The sequence below is a fragment of the Labrus mixtus genome, chromosome 4, assembly GCF_963584025.1.
Source record: "Labrus mixtus chromosome 4, fLabMix1.1, whole genome shotgun sequence".
NCBI lineage: Eukaryota > Metazoa > Chordata > Actinopteri > Labriformes > Labridae > Labrus > Labrus mixtus.
Genome location: NC_083615.1, coordinates 28228399 through 28243705, shown reverse-complemented (window position 1 = coordinate 28243705; position 15307 = coordinate 28228399). Strand labels below are relative to the sequence as shown.

Below are 15307 nucleotides of genomic sequence, written 5' to 3'. Positions count from 1 at the left end.
TATGGGTGAGAAAGGAAACTTTTAGACACAGAGTAATTCTGTCATTCCTATGACAGTAGCCATCATTAGCTCCTTTGTGAGTTCACAGTTTACATGAAATGTCTGCTTGGAGGTCTCGTTGAGGTGTGGCCTCTGTTGGAGCTGTCAAAGTGCATCGTCGAGGACTCTGGGGTTTGAAAGACTTTTTTAAACAATGCATCGAGAAAGCATTACAGTACCAAACACAGGCGGTGTATTTTTAGATTGTGCTGTTTTCTGTTCCTTTGATTACTATTTCTGGGATGCCCTAATTAAAGTCAAACTGTACCAGCGTGTGCATTACCGTTTCTTGTTGGCCCAAGCACAATTTCAGGCCGTCTGTTTTATTCGGTTTGATCAGCAAAACCAAAGAGATCATCACAATCGAACTATCAAGGGCAACTGTGACGGAGAATATCATGCACAGTATAAACAACTTGAAAATCAGTTGAATACACAGCAGTAGAGTTCAGAGTACATACCACAGACACTGACATGCTGGAATGTTATCCCGGGTGTTGGAATTTATTGTAAATGTAAAAACATGTTTAATATTACGACGTTCTTCTGGCCAGAATAGATCACTCTTATCATACCTCACACCAAAGGAAAATGTGGAAAGATTATCCCTTGAATCATTGAAAATAAGGGCTCTGTTATTAATGTTATGAATTAATCCTGATAATCTTGTAGTGTGCACCCTGCTTTAACAAAGTAAACTGAGACTCTAATGAACAATCAAATCAGTTTATAATTGGTTTTTTTTATTGTTAGGAATCATTTCTTAATGTCTATGGCTAGGCTACCGGTGCCCCCTTCATAATGTATTTTAGCCTTTTTGATTGACTTATTTATCTTAAGTAAATAGTAGCGTAAAATTCATTAAAAAGGGATTCATCTTGTTTTTCAAATGTCCAATCAGTGAGAATTTCTGCACTGAGTCCCCTTGGCTCAGGCTGTGTGTACAGTATAGTTTACTTATATCATCAGAAAAAAAAAAAAAAAAGGACATGTTGCTCATGCTTACAGAAATGGAACCGTATCTGATTGGAAATGTTTTCAAACTGTTACTCCATGAAGGTTGTATTGATGTTTAGTCTCCAGTTGTTCAGTGTAGTAAGAACTCACTGAAGCTGTGTGACCAAATTGATCTCCTGAGTGTGGTCCAAAAAGAAACAAAAATAAATACCATCCCAAAACCAGGCTACATATAAAGAGTGCAGTACAAAGGTTATTTCTCTACAACACAATGACCATTAATAATGACCACATCCTCTTTAGACCGGTCCACCATGCTAACGACTCTCCAACTCTACAGCTAACAGATCGCTCAGATGAAAACATCTTTAAAAATGAACTATGGACAAAACAATATCAAAACTTTAGTGCCGAAGACAAATGTTTTGAATCAAAGTCAGATCATAAGACATGCAGTTGGAATACTCAAAAACTCAAAACTGTTGTTAGCTGCATGATGATTGAATGCATTAGTGCAGGTGGGCAACTGGTGGCCCGGGGGCCACATGCGGCCCCCATCAACCCTAGACGTGGCCCTCAGGTCAATTTTTACATATCAAATAATTGGAAACATGAAGAAAACATGACTAAATCTGCCATGAAATCATGAAAACCAGAAATATGTCCATAATAATATTTGATCACTGGTATGTGTTGAGTTAAATTTGAGACATAATTGACTGTCATCGGTTTTGTATTCTACAATTTGGCCCTCTGGCAGCAAGAATTAAATGAATGTGGCCCTTGCTGTGACCAAAGTTGCCCTTCCCTGCATTTGTGCATTAATCTGCCTTCAAACATTTCTGTTAGTCTACAGCTTGAATGTTACTGTTGACCAAAGTCTGGTAGCACTTTATAGGGCAGTATGCCATCCATTCTGGATTAAAACTTATTAAAAAGAAGGACTTATAGTTTGGCAGGATAGAGGTCTGAGAAGCAGCTGCTGGACTCCCCATAACATCCCATGGATTTATTTCAGAGGTATTCAAAAAGAAAGAAAAACAGACAGTAACACCTGAGACTAGGTGTGTGCCCCTTCAACCCATTAAGTGGATTAGCATTTCCCACAACCCCAAGATACGATACGTATCACGATACAGAGGACACGATACGATACATAGTGATAAACATTGATTTTGGATAATGATCACGTCCTACACATAATTTCCTACAACAGCTGTTCTTTATTGTTGAGAATAACAGCAGAGGCATATTAAAGATCTTACAACTTCAAACACTTCAATTCAGGTCCTCAGAGATCCTAGAAATACATTATAATATGTTAATCCCAGAGCTATGGCTATGGTGTTATTGTGAACTGAACCATACAGTATGTCAACTGTCTTTAAAAACTGTCATCACAGCTTTGCAGCTGTTTATATTCTGTAACATCTGCATCGATTTGTAAGGCGCACATGACAATATATTGCCTTATATATATTTTTGAGCACAGTCCTATAACCCATGCCCTACATTCCTGGAAATGCCCAGGGGAGATGCATGTGTGAACGACAATGATCTTATTTGTTCACCCCTTAGATGCGTCATTTACATTGAGCAGAATTTGTAATGTTCTGTACTCTTTACTGCTCGCCTTGATTGCCAGTTTAGAGTGTTGTCTTGTGGAAGCGTCCCAATACATGTTACAAATGTCAGAAGCTCACGTTAGAAAAGGGATTCTCACAACAAACTCAAATAGTATGGACTCTCCGATCCAGGAAACTCTTCAGAGAGTCAGTGTCAGTGTGCAGTGGTGCATAGACGCACTGCATTGGAAAACAACAGCTGAAACACTTTACTGACCATCCGTTCAGAGACACCTACAGTGAGTCAGCTTGTTGTGGAATTTAAATGACAGTAATTATTCTATAGAGGTGAACCTATTCTGCTTAAAGAGACTCAATGCACATATTAAATCAGTTTCAACAGATGAACCCTGTCCTGCACAAAGTAATGGCTTGCTTTTTTCTCTCTCATGCAGTCCTTCATATTCTGTATTGTCTGTACAACATGCTGTACATCACAGTGCACTAATCATTATTTCTAAACCAGCTCTACCAAGTTTCAAAGGAAACAAGCTGGAGGAGAAATGATTGATGTGATGACAAATAGCTGTAAATCTTTTGATTATTGTTATTGATGGTAGATCTTGAATGTTTCACTGAGTTGTAGTGTTGACTGTGTTCTGAGGACAGCAACCAAGTTTCTTCTGTAAAAACACTTTAAAGGAATAAAGGAAAGGGCACATGCTCCTGCTTGCAGTCTGAAGCTTTCTTATCTTCACTAACTTTTTCAGCTCACTAATCCCCTCACCATACACCCACCTGCTAACCCCTGGTGACATGAAAAGCCTTTGATGGTGCTCTGTGGGTAGCAACAAGGAGCAGATTCTACTGTATATCTCACCTCAGGAAGAACACTTATGATACAACAAACACACGATCATTTCTAATACAAGCAAAATAAAAGAGAGATCAAGTCCAGGAAAGTCTGAAGCAGTTTACAGCTGATGAAACAGGCTGTCTCACATTGTTTCAGACGTGCTAACGTCTGGTCAGAATGATGTGAAATTAAACCTGACAGTTCACGTCTGCTTGCCAAAACCTGCTCCCTGAAGTCCCTCAAAGCTGCAATTAAAAAACATCATGTTACTAATTGATAAGTGCCCTCTTAGTGAACAGACGGCATTGAATTAAACATGTGGAATTATTTATTTTCATTCCAGGAATGTCGTGAATAATGTTTGTTAGACAGACAAGCAGATGTACTGCAATTTGCATTTGAAATGAAAATATCTTCCCTGAGAGTAGGAAGGCAGCAGAAGTGATCTTTTTCAGGGTGTAAAAAGAGGGAGAGAAAGTGATGAGACAGGGGACAGGCTGTGAAAGACAGCCACAGAGAGAGATAGGGCATCAAAAAGTTGCCAATTGCAGCATGATTGCAGATGGGGTCTTGGCACCGCTGTCTCTGTGCCCCTGAGGTCCGGTGATTGCAGCCTCTACAGGCAGTCTCTCATGGCTGAGGATGCCAGTTTATGTGCCAGTGGCCTGAGATGCCAGTTCACAGCCAGCAGCAGATGTGCTGATAGAAAGGTAAGCTATCCATCTGAATGTTGAACAAGACACATTATCACTGTAAGAATAATCAAATGAGTCCTAATACAGTTAATTCAGGCTCTTTATTCCACTGAAAAAAAAGAGAAAATAAAACAGAGAATAAACTATATAACTATACTTCGGCGGCTGTGGCTTGATGGATAGAGCCGGTCATCTCTCAATCTGAAGTTTGGGGGTTTGATCCCTAGCTCCTGCAGCCACATGTCCGATGTCTTCTTGGGGAAGACACTTAACCCCAAGTTGCTCCCGCTGCTTCGTCGGCGGCGTATGAATGTGTATGAATGGGACTAGTTACTTCAGATCACTTTACATAGCAGCCTCTACCATCAGTGTGTGAATGTGAAGTCATGTGTAGAGCTTTGAAAATCTCCAAACAGCCTGTTTGAGCACACATTTTCATCAAGACGGAGAGGACTTTTCTCATAATTGGGGGGTTTGTAGACAGACTAGGGACACATATTAGTCTTTAAAAAAACAAGGTGAAGTGTATTATGCATCATATGTGACTTTAAAATATAAAGATGTCAAAGATAGTATAAGTTCTGCTCAGGATATCCCCATGAATCAGGTTTTATAAATCTATTTTAAAGCCTTCATATAGAGCAGGCTGTGTACAGTGTAGCTGTGGAGCCAGAGAAGTCCACCTGGGACCCACATATATTCTTTATTCATCCTGGTTCACACTTTTACTGCTACAAGCAGTTACAATGCCCATATGAAAATAGTGTGCATACGATACCTAGATACACAAAAATACAGTTTACTATGAAGAAGTATCTGCTCTCACATTCAGGAAACACATGCACACTCATACTAGTAATGGCTGGTGCTGTAATTATAGTCATTTGTCAAAGCACACCTTGATTTATGGTTGAATTATAAATACACTGGAAAGAAGCTGCAGGTTCTGGTGACGCCGGGTGCAGAGGGTGATTAATGCTTCACTATTACAGGCGTGAGAGTGGCATGATCAGGATATGCACCCTGCCATGCAGACAGAGGTGAGGAGGAACATCATTCCAGCAATCTGAAATCTCCGGATGACAGTCAGTGGGCTCTGGGTGCACTGGGTGAGGCTTCAGTGGGTTAAGGGGAGTGGAGGGCAGGTTATTGTGCCAAATTTAGAAAGTAGGGCAACAATGTGAGGGACACAGCAGAGCTTTACTCACAGTGAGGACAAACTGTTTTGAAGCCTTGCTCCATCTCCATACAGTGAATTTCTTTTTTTATTGACTTTTTCTCTTAAGTCTTGGCTCCGGGCCTGAAACACAACAGCATTTAACTAAGCAAGAGCAATAAACAGCTGGCTAACATTCTTGTACTATGCTAACTGGTTAATATAACGCCTGTGTCCTTGTTATTCTTTGTTAAGTGGGACACATTTGATAGCTTTTTCTTGTAAAATAACATGGCGATCGGAATGCAAAAGCTGGATTAACTTTATTCCAGTGAGTACTGTATAGTGAGCTGACTAGAAACAAACAATTAACTAACATTAGCAACAGAAATATTAGAAACAAGTGCAACCTTTAAAGCAGCAATAAATCACTAAACTCATAAACTCATCGTTCCTATGCTGCATGGTCGAGTATTTGATGAAAGATACTTCTAAAGTGTGTGTAGTACATGTGGGAGGATGTGTATTTGCAATGTAATAAATCCCCTGACCAACACTATTGTGTGCAATGAGCACAAATGACAGCAAACTTCATCAGCTAGCCTAAGAGAGCCGAGTCCAGTCAGAGAGACGCAGCATGTGACAAATTAAAGAGCTGATCGATTTGTCCAGCTTATAAAGAATGACTAAGCTATACCAGAATTCAAGTACTTTTTAATTGCCTCGATGATAAAGTTGGTGGAAGCACGAGTGAGAGACAAGAATTGAGCCAGTAAGGAGAGTAGCTGAGTGTAGATAATATGCCTCAGCCCTGAGCCAGCCAGGAGTGCAGCTCCTCCACACACAGCTGCAGGAAGTGGAACTCTGACTGCCAGCCATGCCAAGCCTGGAGAGGAGCTCCTGCTTCAGGTGTACTTCTTGAAGTCAAATCTTAAGGAATGCATAATTAAGGGACGTGAGTGATGCAATTTGGCTAAAGGCTGCCATGTTTTTAGGAGTAATCATGTTTGGTGGTGGGATTGTAGCAAAGCCTCAAAGAGCCATGGTTTTGCTCTGCAGGAAACAGATAAGGATGTTCTCCTCTTTTCTTCTCTGCAGTTTTATTGGCTGTCAGCGTTGTTAGCCCTATAGCGTTCCAGTGCACCATGCAATCAAAAGCTTGTTTGCATGAATTAACAGACAGAATGTCTACTTACGATGGCCTCTGTTAAAAGCATTTCTCCTGGTTATAAATGTTCTTAGAGAAGTCCAGTTCCTGCACAGTAACCGCATTACTGATATTATCAAGTGCCATTATTTCTGACAGCCTGCCAGGTTGGTGAAAGAAAACTGCATCAACTGTTCTGCCTGCTCGGAGAAGGCAGCAGCTAGGCACAAAGAAACAGCTTGCAAAACTAAGGTGAGCTATAACACCATCTGAAAATCAATACATCTCATTGCTGTATTTCTCTGTGTCATGGCGGAGCCCGCTGAGAGACAGAATGAAGAAAGAAACTTTTCCAAGCCGAGAACCTAATTTATCCTTCAGTAAATGTCAGCCCACGCCTCGGCTGCCTTATGCTCCTCGACTCAGGGAAAACATTAGGTATTTGGAAAAATTACATGTAATTATCCAAAAAATAAAAACAAGGTAAAATAAAGACAAGGTAAAGCCCACATACATCAAAAGCTGTTTTTGTCTGTGCGTCTACAGAATGTTTTCTAAAAATGGTCAGTTTTCAGGTTAGCTTGGAAGCACAGCATTCAGAGCAAATAAAGGAAACAGCTATTTTATAAATCAGAGTCTGTTTATTTTTGTATTCATTATTCATCAGATAAGGCATGACTCACTTTCAGGTCAAACCTCTCTTACCCTTGAATCGCCTCAACACTCTTTGCAAGTGTTTTCTATGTAGCCTTTTGTATTTTGAAATTAATTTCAATTTGGTTCAGTTTGGTTTTCACGTCAAACAGTGGGCTGTTCACAGTGTGAGGTTAATTGTTTCAATCCAGAAGTGCACATGAACAGATTGTAGTTAAAGTTAAATTCTCAAAAACAAGAGTGATTTCATTCAGACATTTGACTGAAAGAGATTTCATTGAATAAATGTCGGAAGTCACAAAGTATGAACGTGGTTAAGTTCATCTTAATGTGCATTAGGCTTTCAGACAGAGTACATGGATTCCGGTACAGAGTACCCGTATTAACTGTAATGTCCACAGATCCAAGTGGGTCGGGTTCTGTAAACACTACACTAGGCTTAGGTGGTTATTAGGGTGATACAGTATCCCTCAGTGTCTAACCCTAACCAAAAGATATCTGTTTTATTACTTAAAAAATTATAAAAAATGTAAACTGCTGCAGCGTGTCTTGACTTTAGGGTAGTGGTTTTAGCGACATATTGGGGCCAGGAAGAGTCCAAGAACAATGCATTCGTTGGAAATCATCACATGTGACGCTACCAGGCCAATCAAATCTTTTACTCAGACCAGGCACTGAAAGTGAACATGACTCGTGTGCAGAAGCAAATGGAATAGTCAGCTGTCTGCAGCTGACAGAAAACTGAAAAAAATGAAGCATCTGATTTAACGTTTAACCTCCATCTGTGCAATGGGGGGGGCATGTACCAGCGAAAATGTGCATCCTACATAACAGTGTGCCTGAGTGTCTCTCCCTGTCTCTCTCTCTCTCAATGATATGGACAGAAAGGTAAATATAATAACATTATAATAACACACCTCAACAGACCCCCCCCCCCCCGTCCTGAGACGCAGACCCAGCGGGGTAGGGCATGTGCCGTTGGGCAAAGCAAAACCGTGGCGCTGGAACGCAATCGCACACAATCCCTGTGGAAACTGAGGCTTACACATGCTGTCTATGAATGAAAACATAGGATGAGCATCTTCACCAATTTCAATAGTGGAGTACTTTCATGCGTTTTGAATGCATAAATGATACCTTGCAAAAACAATTTACCATTTAAAAAATCCAACACGGACCTAGCCGACTATTTCCTGAACTCTTACTGTCCCAGAGTCTGCAGTTACAGCCTCTCTGTCGACACACAAATCAGCTCTCAATCCTGCGGATCCCCATTAAAGTTTTATAATGATGAAGTTTGTGAGGTCAGGAGGTTTGAAAGAAAGACAAACATGTCCTCAGTTGTGTGAGAAACAATTACCTGAGGAAGAGGAAATGGACCAATGGGGGGAATTGAGACAAACAGGAGCCAGACAAGAGAAACAGAAACAGGAGCATCACCAAGAACTGAATGGAAGAGAACATGAGGAATGCTTGAACTCTGTACGTGTGTTGGTTTGTTTTGTTTTTCCATGTGGCCATTAGCTGAGATGGATGTCCTTGAACCCGGGTCTGTGCAAACAGGTATCTCTCGCGAGCAGACCGCCCCCTCAACTGGTAATTACACAGGGAGGTCTACAGCAGGTGGCACAGGGCTGAGAGGAATTTACATAAATCTGCATGTGTCACCGGGCCTGGCTGTAGCCTCTGGCACCCTGTATGAATCACACTCTCACTCAGCAGACATTTGGTTCAAATCTAACAAAACGAATAGCGAGGAGGTAAAATGATGTCAATCCTCTCTCAGAAATCAAAACCTACAGGGGAATTTGTTGAATTTTTTTTTGTGCTTATATGCATTTTTTCTCTTCCATTTTAATTTTTCCCTCCTAAACAGCTTGCGTCAGATAGATATGTCCATGTTCAACTGAGCAGTCCCTGACTGAACCACAGGTAATATCCAGATTTCAAACTGCGAGCTGAAATCATGTACTTGATTTGCCTCACGCACATTTTTTATATACGTTACTCATGCAGTCTTATTATTTTTAGCATGCTGTTCACTTTCACTACCTGCTGTTGGATTGTGCTTTTTGCAAGTGCTTTGAATTCTTAACAGACAAAAATAAACTGTTCTGTTTCTGTTGTGGAGCACTGTGTGACATCATAAATCAACAACAATATTAAAGCTCTCATCTCTGTGTGTGTCTCAGATTTGGATGTATACTGTTTGTATGTGTGTGTTCAGTGAGAGCATGCATGCCAGTGCTTTGTCCATGGCTCGTCAGCAGTGGGACCCCCCCATGGTGAAAGGTGTTTCTGCTGACAGGAGCACATTGAAGGTAATAGAAGCACTCTGTCGTCCTGGAGCAGAGCGCTAAAGCAGAACTGAGTTCTGTCACCAACTACACGCACCGCTGAGCCTCCAGATGACAAAATGCCTCAGTGGCTGACCGAATCAAACACAATAAAACTGAAAAGGGAGAAAAAAAGAGATTGAGGGAGAAAGTGCTCAGATTTGTCATATTTTGCCTCTTAGATAGGAAGGTATGCGTTTTCGGTCACTGGAGCTGTGTATTGGTAGAACTGTGTGCTGCATCAAAAGCACCTCTACAAGCCAGTCATGACACACCATGAAAGGAGTAAATGTGTAACTTCTGTGTTTACAGATACAGCAGCATATTGTGCAAGTCATTGAAGCAGGTAATGATATTCCAGCAATATGGCCTTGTAACACCCAGGAACACAGTAAAAAGATGAAATAAATAGTGAAAGCTGAATAATGAGAGGGGAATGAAAACAAGTTCCACAGTAACTGACAGACTGCATTAATAATCTATAAATTATTCCTGTTTGAATTTACATATTGCTGTTGTATTTCATCATATTAAACAGAGAAAAGCACAACAACTCAGTGCAAAAGTGAATGAATTATTGAGCAAATAAATTAGTGAAAACTTTTCCTGCTTTGTAGTAAATCTTGACTGCACCTTGTCGATCTCTGCGGAGAGACGAGCCAGAAGCCATAACTCCAGCACAAACCCCGAGAGGAGCAGGCTACCAGCCAGCAGACATTATTGCTGATCTCTGTGGAGATGGAGTGGAGGCTGTGCAGGGGGGCGCTGCTGAAGGGTCCCCCAGGAGCAGACTGGACCAATAAGTTGTGGCAGTAAAATGGAGTTTAGAGTGGAGAATCCTCGGGGAATCGGACTTGCCACTGCAGTAAGAAAAGGGTGACAGGGTGGCCTCCCAACTGGTGCAGAAACTCAACAGAGGCTTCATGAGAAATGACCACTAAGCAGTGAACCCAGAGACCTTCCTCTCAAACCTTGACTGGTGTGATTACAAACCTGCTGAGATCAAACGCACGTTTCTGCATCCAAAGGAAAATAGATCCCAGAGGCAGTTTGGGACCGAGTTCTCTGGGGGTGTGGGGGCTCAGTCGACTCAGGCGTGGTAAGTGAAAATCTCCAGCAGAATAGTCACAAGGCAAACACACAGTTAACTGAGCAGCCCGAAGCACGCTTCAGGGGAGGAACAAAAGGAGATTATAGAATCTGTAAATATCCTCCAATCAAGGAGAATAATACATTTACAAACAGATTATGTTGTTGATGTTGTTTCGGTCTATCTCCTGTTTGTTACAAGAATCCTAATGAATGCAATACTCAAAACAACTAGCACACAACACAAACACACTAAGCTTGACCTGGATGGTGCCTGGTTTCGCTCTGCTCCACACAGGCAGACTTATTGTTCAGTGCTCCTACATGTGTATTTGTGTTTACTTGCCCACATGCAGATTTGTGTTGCAGAGTGTCATTTAGGAAACAGAGAGAGAGAGAGAGAGAGAGAGAGAGAGAGAGCATCCTCCAGAGATTTCAGAAACAGTCCTACTGTAAAAACCAAACTTTGTAACATCCATGTGAACTGACCTCGTAGAAGCGACTGGCCTTTCTGGAATGGTCCACTGTACGCCACCTGGTAGTGTTTGACCTCGAAGCCTGGCACACAGCCCTCAGGGCCTACCTCCTTTTGGCCGCCTACGGAGGCAACCTGCAACACACATAACAAAGGAGAGGTCAGAGGAATAAACATGAGCACATGGTTTCTGTGGAGATAAACCAGTCAGGCACAGGCAGGTGGATAGAATAAAATAAATAAAAGAAAACGCTAATCCTCATTCATTCTAAATAAACAACATACGGCTGCAGCAGATAGGGAAAAATGCAGAGACAAAGGAACATGTGTCTATGTGTCTAAACCATAACAAGAGAACAATTTGATTTTGCAATGTACTTGTGTAACATTTTCAGACCCTCAATGGAAGTTTTAAAACCAAATACAGCTAAACTTTTTTTATTTATCAACACATTCTTCTCTTTGCATTTGTGGGTGGAAAGCAACAATATGACCATACGGAAAACAAGGAAAACAAAAGACCGGACTCTCCAAACTAGAAATCTATAAAATATCTTGCAGTCAACAAAAATGGTATAACATGATGGCTTTTGGACAATTTTACAGAAAATTCACAAATAAAACAGGGAAAAATATAGATGAAGGTTAGAACACGGGCTGTAGATGTTACAGCCGAAGCTGGAGGTGAGTAAAATGTAATTTACTGTCGTTGTTGTGCCATCGTTTTGTTCTACTTGACAATCCATAGACGGCTTTCTCTGCAGTCCTCTGGGTTTCCTCTACACCAGAGCATATCGGATAATAAGCACTGTATTGAACATGTTTTAATAATTAAGAATTTAAACAGTTGCATCCATAATGTTATTCCTCACAGATCATGGTAAGGAAATCACTCTTAACATATCTCATAACACAGCTCCAGGATAACCTTTAGAGACATTAATAAATCGCACTTTGCTTGCTTTTATTGTAAGGGAGGAATCAAGCCCAAAAATCAGCTGATTAGTCCCTACCCTGCTATTGGCTGTTTCATTACCCAATATGCAACTCTGTGACATCTGACTTGGAGTGAGAGTTTGCTGAGGCTACTTTTGCTGTAAAGTAGGCTTTAGAGGTCTGTTAATATCACATTTTCTGATGTGGCCACACTCCTCGTTTCTTCTGTCATAAGCCCTAACCAATGCTGACTGAAGTGACATCACTTAGAGGCAAAGTAAACGATTCATTGGAGGTTTGTTTTCAAATCAACATGCTCCATAGTTTCACTTTGTTGTCGCTATGAGAGTAAGGTCAAGATGTAAACTTGTATTCTGTAGAGTTTAAAACTTCAAATCAAATAGCCCAGCACTACTTACTGATTCAAAGTCTATTTATGAATTAGTAGCCTACATACTTCAGGATCAACTCCACTCTACTGCTCCATTTGGCATTCTACTGAGTTAAAGAGCCTTAGCTAGGTATGAATCTAGAACCATGGTTCTCAAACTTTTTAGACTGCGTACCACCACCACCGAAAATATTTGGCTCTCCAAGTACCACCATTATGGTAGACGTTAAAATACACTGTAGGCCTATTTCTACACACATTTTACACAGGAGGCAAATATTATTTATTATTGACTGTTGGCAGCCACACTATAGGACTACTAAGGGCTAGCGCTAGAACTGGCACTTAAACTAACACAACTCTGACATTTACCCAAATCAAAAAAAAAGTGCAGCACAATAAAAATGACAACTTTATACCAACAACCTGTTTGAAAATATTGAATCTCCAGTGTTTCCCACACAAAGACGATACCTGGGCCCAAGTATATTTTGCGTGCGCGAGAGAGAGAGAGAGAAAGAGAGAGCGCGTCAGAGAGTGCAGGCGCGCACTCCGCAGGCTCCGTGCAATCAGAGCCGCTGTATTATAAGTCTCTGAGACTGTCCGTACATGCATCAAAAACTGAAGCTTCTCCTGTACAGCTGCTTGCTGCCGATTGTGCTGAACTCCAATAAATAACAGAATATCTGTTAATGTAGGCCTACAGCTGCTTGCTGTTGATTCAGGACTGAAATATAACAGAATATCGAGTGGAACTTTTCAAAACGTGAGGCGCACTCCTGTTGTTGTTTATGTCTGTGCGAGAGCATAAATTGAGCAGATTAAAGTTGTTTGTTGCAAAAACTAGATTAATTTAGAGGGGAAAACACATTTGATATAAATACAACTCAATAGATACAAGACAGATAAGATAAGAGTATGACAAAAATAAAAAATGTTGTTTTATGCTGAACAGGTTTTTTTTTTATATTGTGGAGATTTCTTTTCCCACCTCTACTTACATTTTTAGTTTATTTACTGTCATACATGCAATGTGTTATTCAATTTATTTTCATTTTGTTTTAAACGTTTCTATTAAGTCTCCAGATTCTAATAATTAGAATTTGGTGAAAATGATTGGATGGTTTACTTGTTGGAGGAATAATTGCTGCTTGATCCAGACATAGCTGGTGCTGTAATTGCAAACACTATTTGATATTATGCATGTGATACACATCTGTCAAGCTGAGCCATCTGCCCACAGTATTAACCAGTGACATCCCAGCTGCGCATCCTCACATCTTTTCGACCCTTCTTCAAGCAACACCTCCAGAGATAAAGAGAACATAACAAGGGGGAAATTAATTGGATGTTGTCTATCACATATTCATTCCACCTCTTCATAAATTCAACTTGTAAAATCTGATGTGACATACAGGAAATGGCTTTGCCTTCAGTTATTGAAATTGTCCAGCTTGAATTGAAGCAGTTAGAGGTTGTACATCTTTTTAGTTGTAGTTTGCAGGGATGGTGAACTGGGGTGCATTTGATTGGTAGATGTGCCTTATAAATTGTCCACCACATTAACACGCGATGATGGTAGGTTATTAGAGTGTATATAGAATTGAATGTATCTTTATAAACAGTTTCTGCTGAATGTTTTGGCACTTCAACATGGATTTTGGATCAGAGGGTTCTGGTTTAGTTTGCAGTGGGTGTATAATATTCACAAATGTTTCAGCGTGGATTGGTGTCATACACAAAAACACTCCATGTGGAGAGTAAAAAGGCTCAATGCATTGGCCTTAATCGGTTATTACATGTTTTTAAACATTTGCATGAGAGTATACGGCTTGCATCCACTCTCAGACTCCACTCTAAAAGATGCCAGTTGGACTGCAAACATCAACCAGCGCTTGGAAAAGGAAGTCTTGGCCTCTTGTCCTTTATCCCTCTAACTTATGGCAACACTATAAAGTTGGAGGTTCACTCCCAGTGGTAATTACCATCTGACAACGATGGATCGGTTCCCAGATTGAACTTAATTCAGTTTAATACAACTCCAGCACTCACAAGAACCTCTTCATATAAAACTTGCACTGAAAAAGCAGGAAGTATAATTTACAGTCAGAGACTAAAATACAGGGAAATGGCACTAAGTAGCATTTCCATGCAGACAAGAGAAAATAGCCTGACAAAGAATATTACCAAGATCAATAAAAAAAGACTCATCAGTCGTATTGAGTGTTTCTCATCCTGATGCAGAAGAGCTCCGCAAAAAGCCACTCAGAACTGTCTACTTATTCAATGGGCTTTTTAAAGCCAGAAAAAGGATCTTACATTAGAGGCAAAATTTGGCGCTGTGCTGATTCCATGTCATAACGTCTGCTATTATTATGGTGGCTGACAGAACTTAACAGCTAAATAACAGTGAGTCATTCATTTACCACTTCATTTTATTAGCAACAAAAATAACCTTAAACGTTTTCCAGGGAAATCTACAGACGTGAAATATTTCCTCACATTTAGAATGACAGTTATATGTTAAATCATGTGAGTTACAAGACTCTCGCAGAGCAGTGTTTAGGTAGTCAATGGAGATCTGTCTGCATGATGAAAAAGCCTTGGCAGGCGTTCAGCCGTAGAGGTCATTACATGTAATGTCCCTGCAAAGTAATCACTGCACCCGGGGGACTTAGTGCTCTTCCTGCTGATGTCAAAATGGTTATTCAGTTCTTTCACAAGGCTTCCTGACAAGACAATGCTTGTTGGTCCATAAACTAAATCAAGTTGACTAAAACCTCTCTAAAGCCTGTCAGAAAGGGTACACGGGACACACCGCGGGATTCAACAACATGAACAACCATGTTAATGCCCATTAAAAGGGAAAATATGAATCCAGCCCCTGTGACTCACTGGAGGACATTGAAAGCATTAAGGCAACGCAATGCTAATGACAATGTTGTTAGCAAAGGGGACTATCGTTGTGGGCAATATTCCCCATCAGGAAACCATTAAAGGATGTACTAGAC

General features: G+C 40.6%; 1 protein-coding gene across 1 annotated transcript in view; it reads right to left on the bottom strand.

Annotated features, from left to right (window-relative positions):
* The window catches only part of cdh13 (cadherin 13, H-cadherin (heart)), a 391528-nt gene that overhangs the window by 271546 nt on the left and 104675 nt on the right, over window positions 1-15307 (bottom strand). Inside the window, exon 2 of the mRNA XM_061036764.1 lies at window positions 10984-11104. Within this exon, the coding sequence (XP_060892747.1) occupies window positions 10984-11104 (121 nt within the window). The remainder of the gene's footprint in view (window positions 1-10983; window positions 11105-15307) is intronic.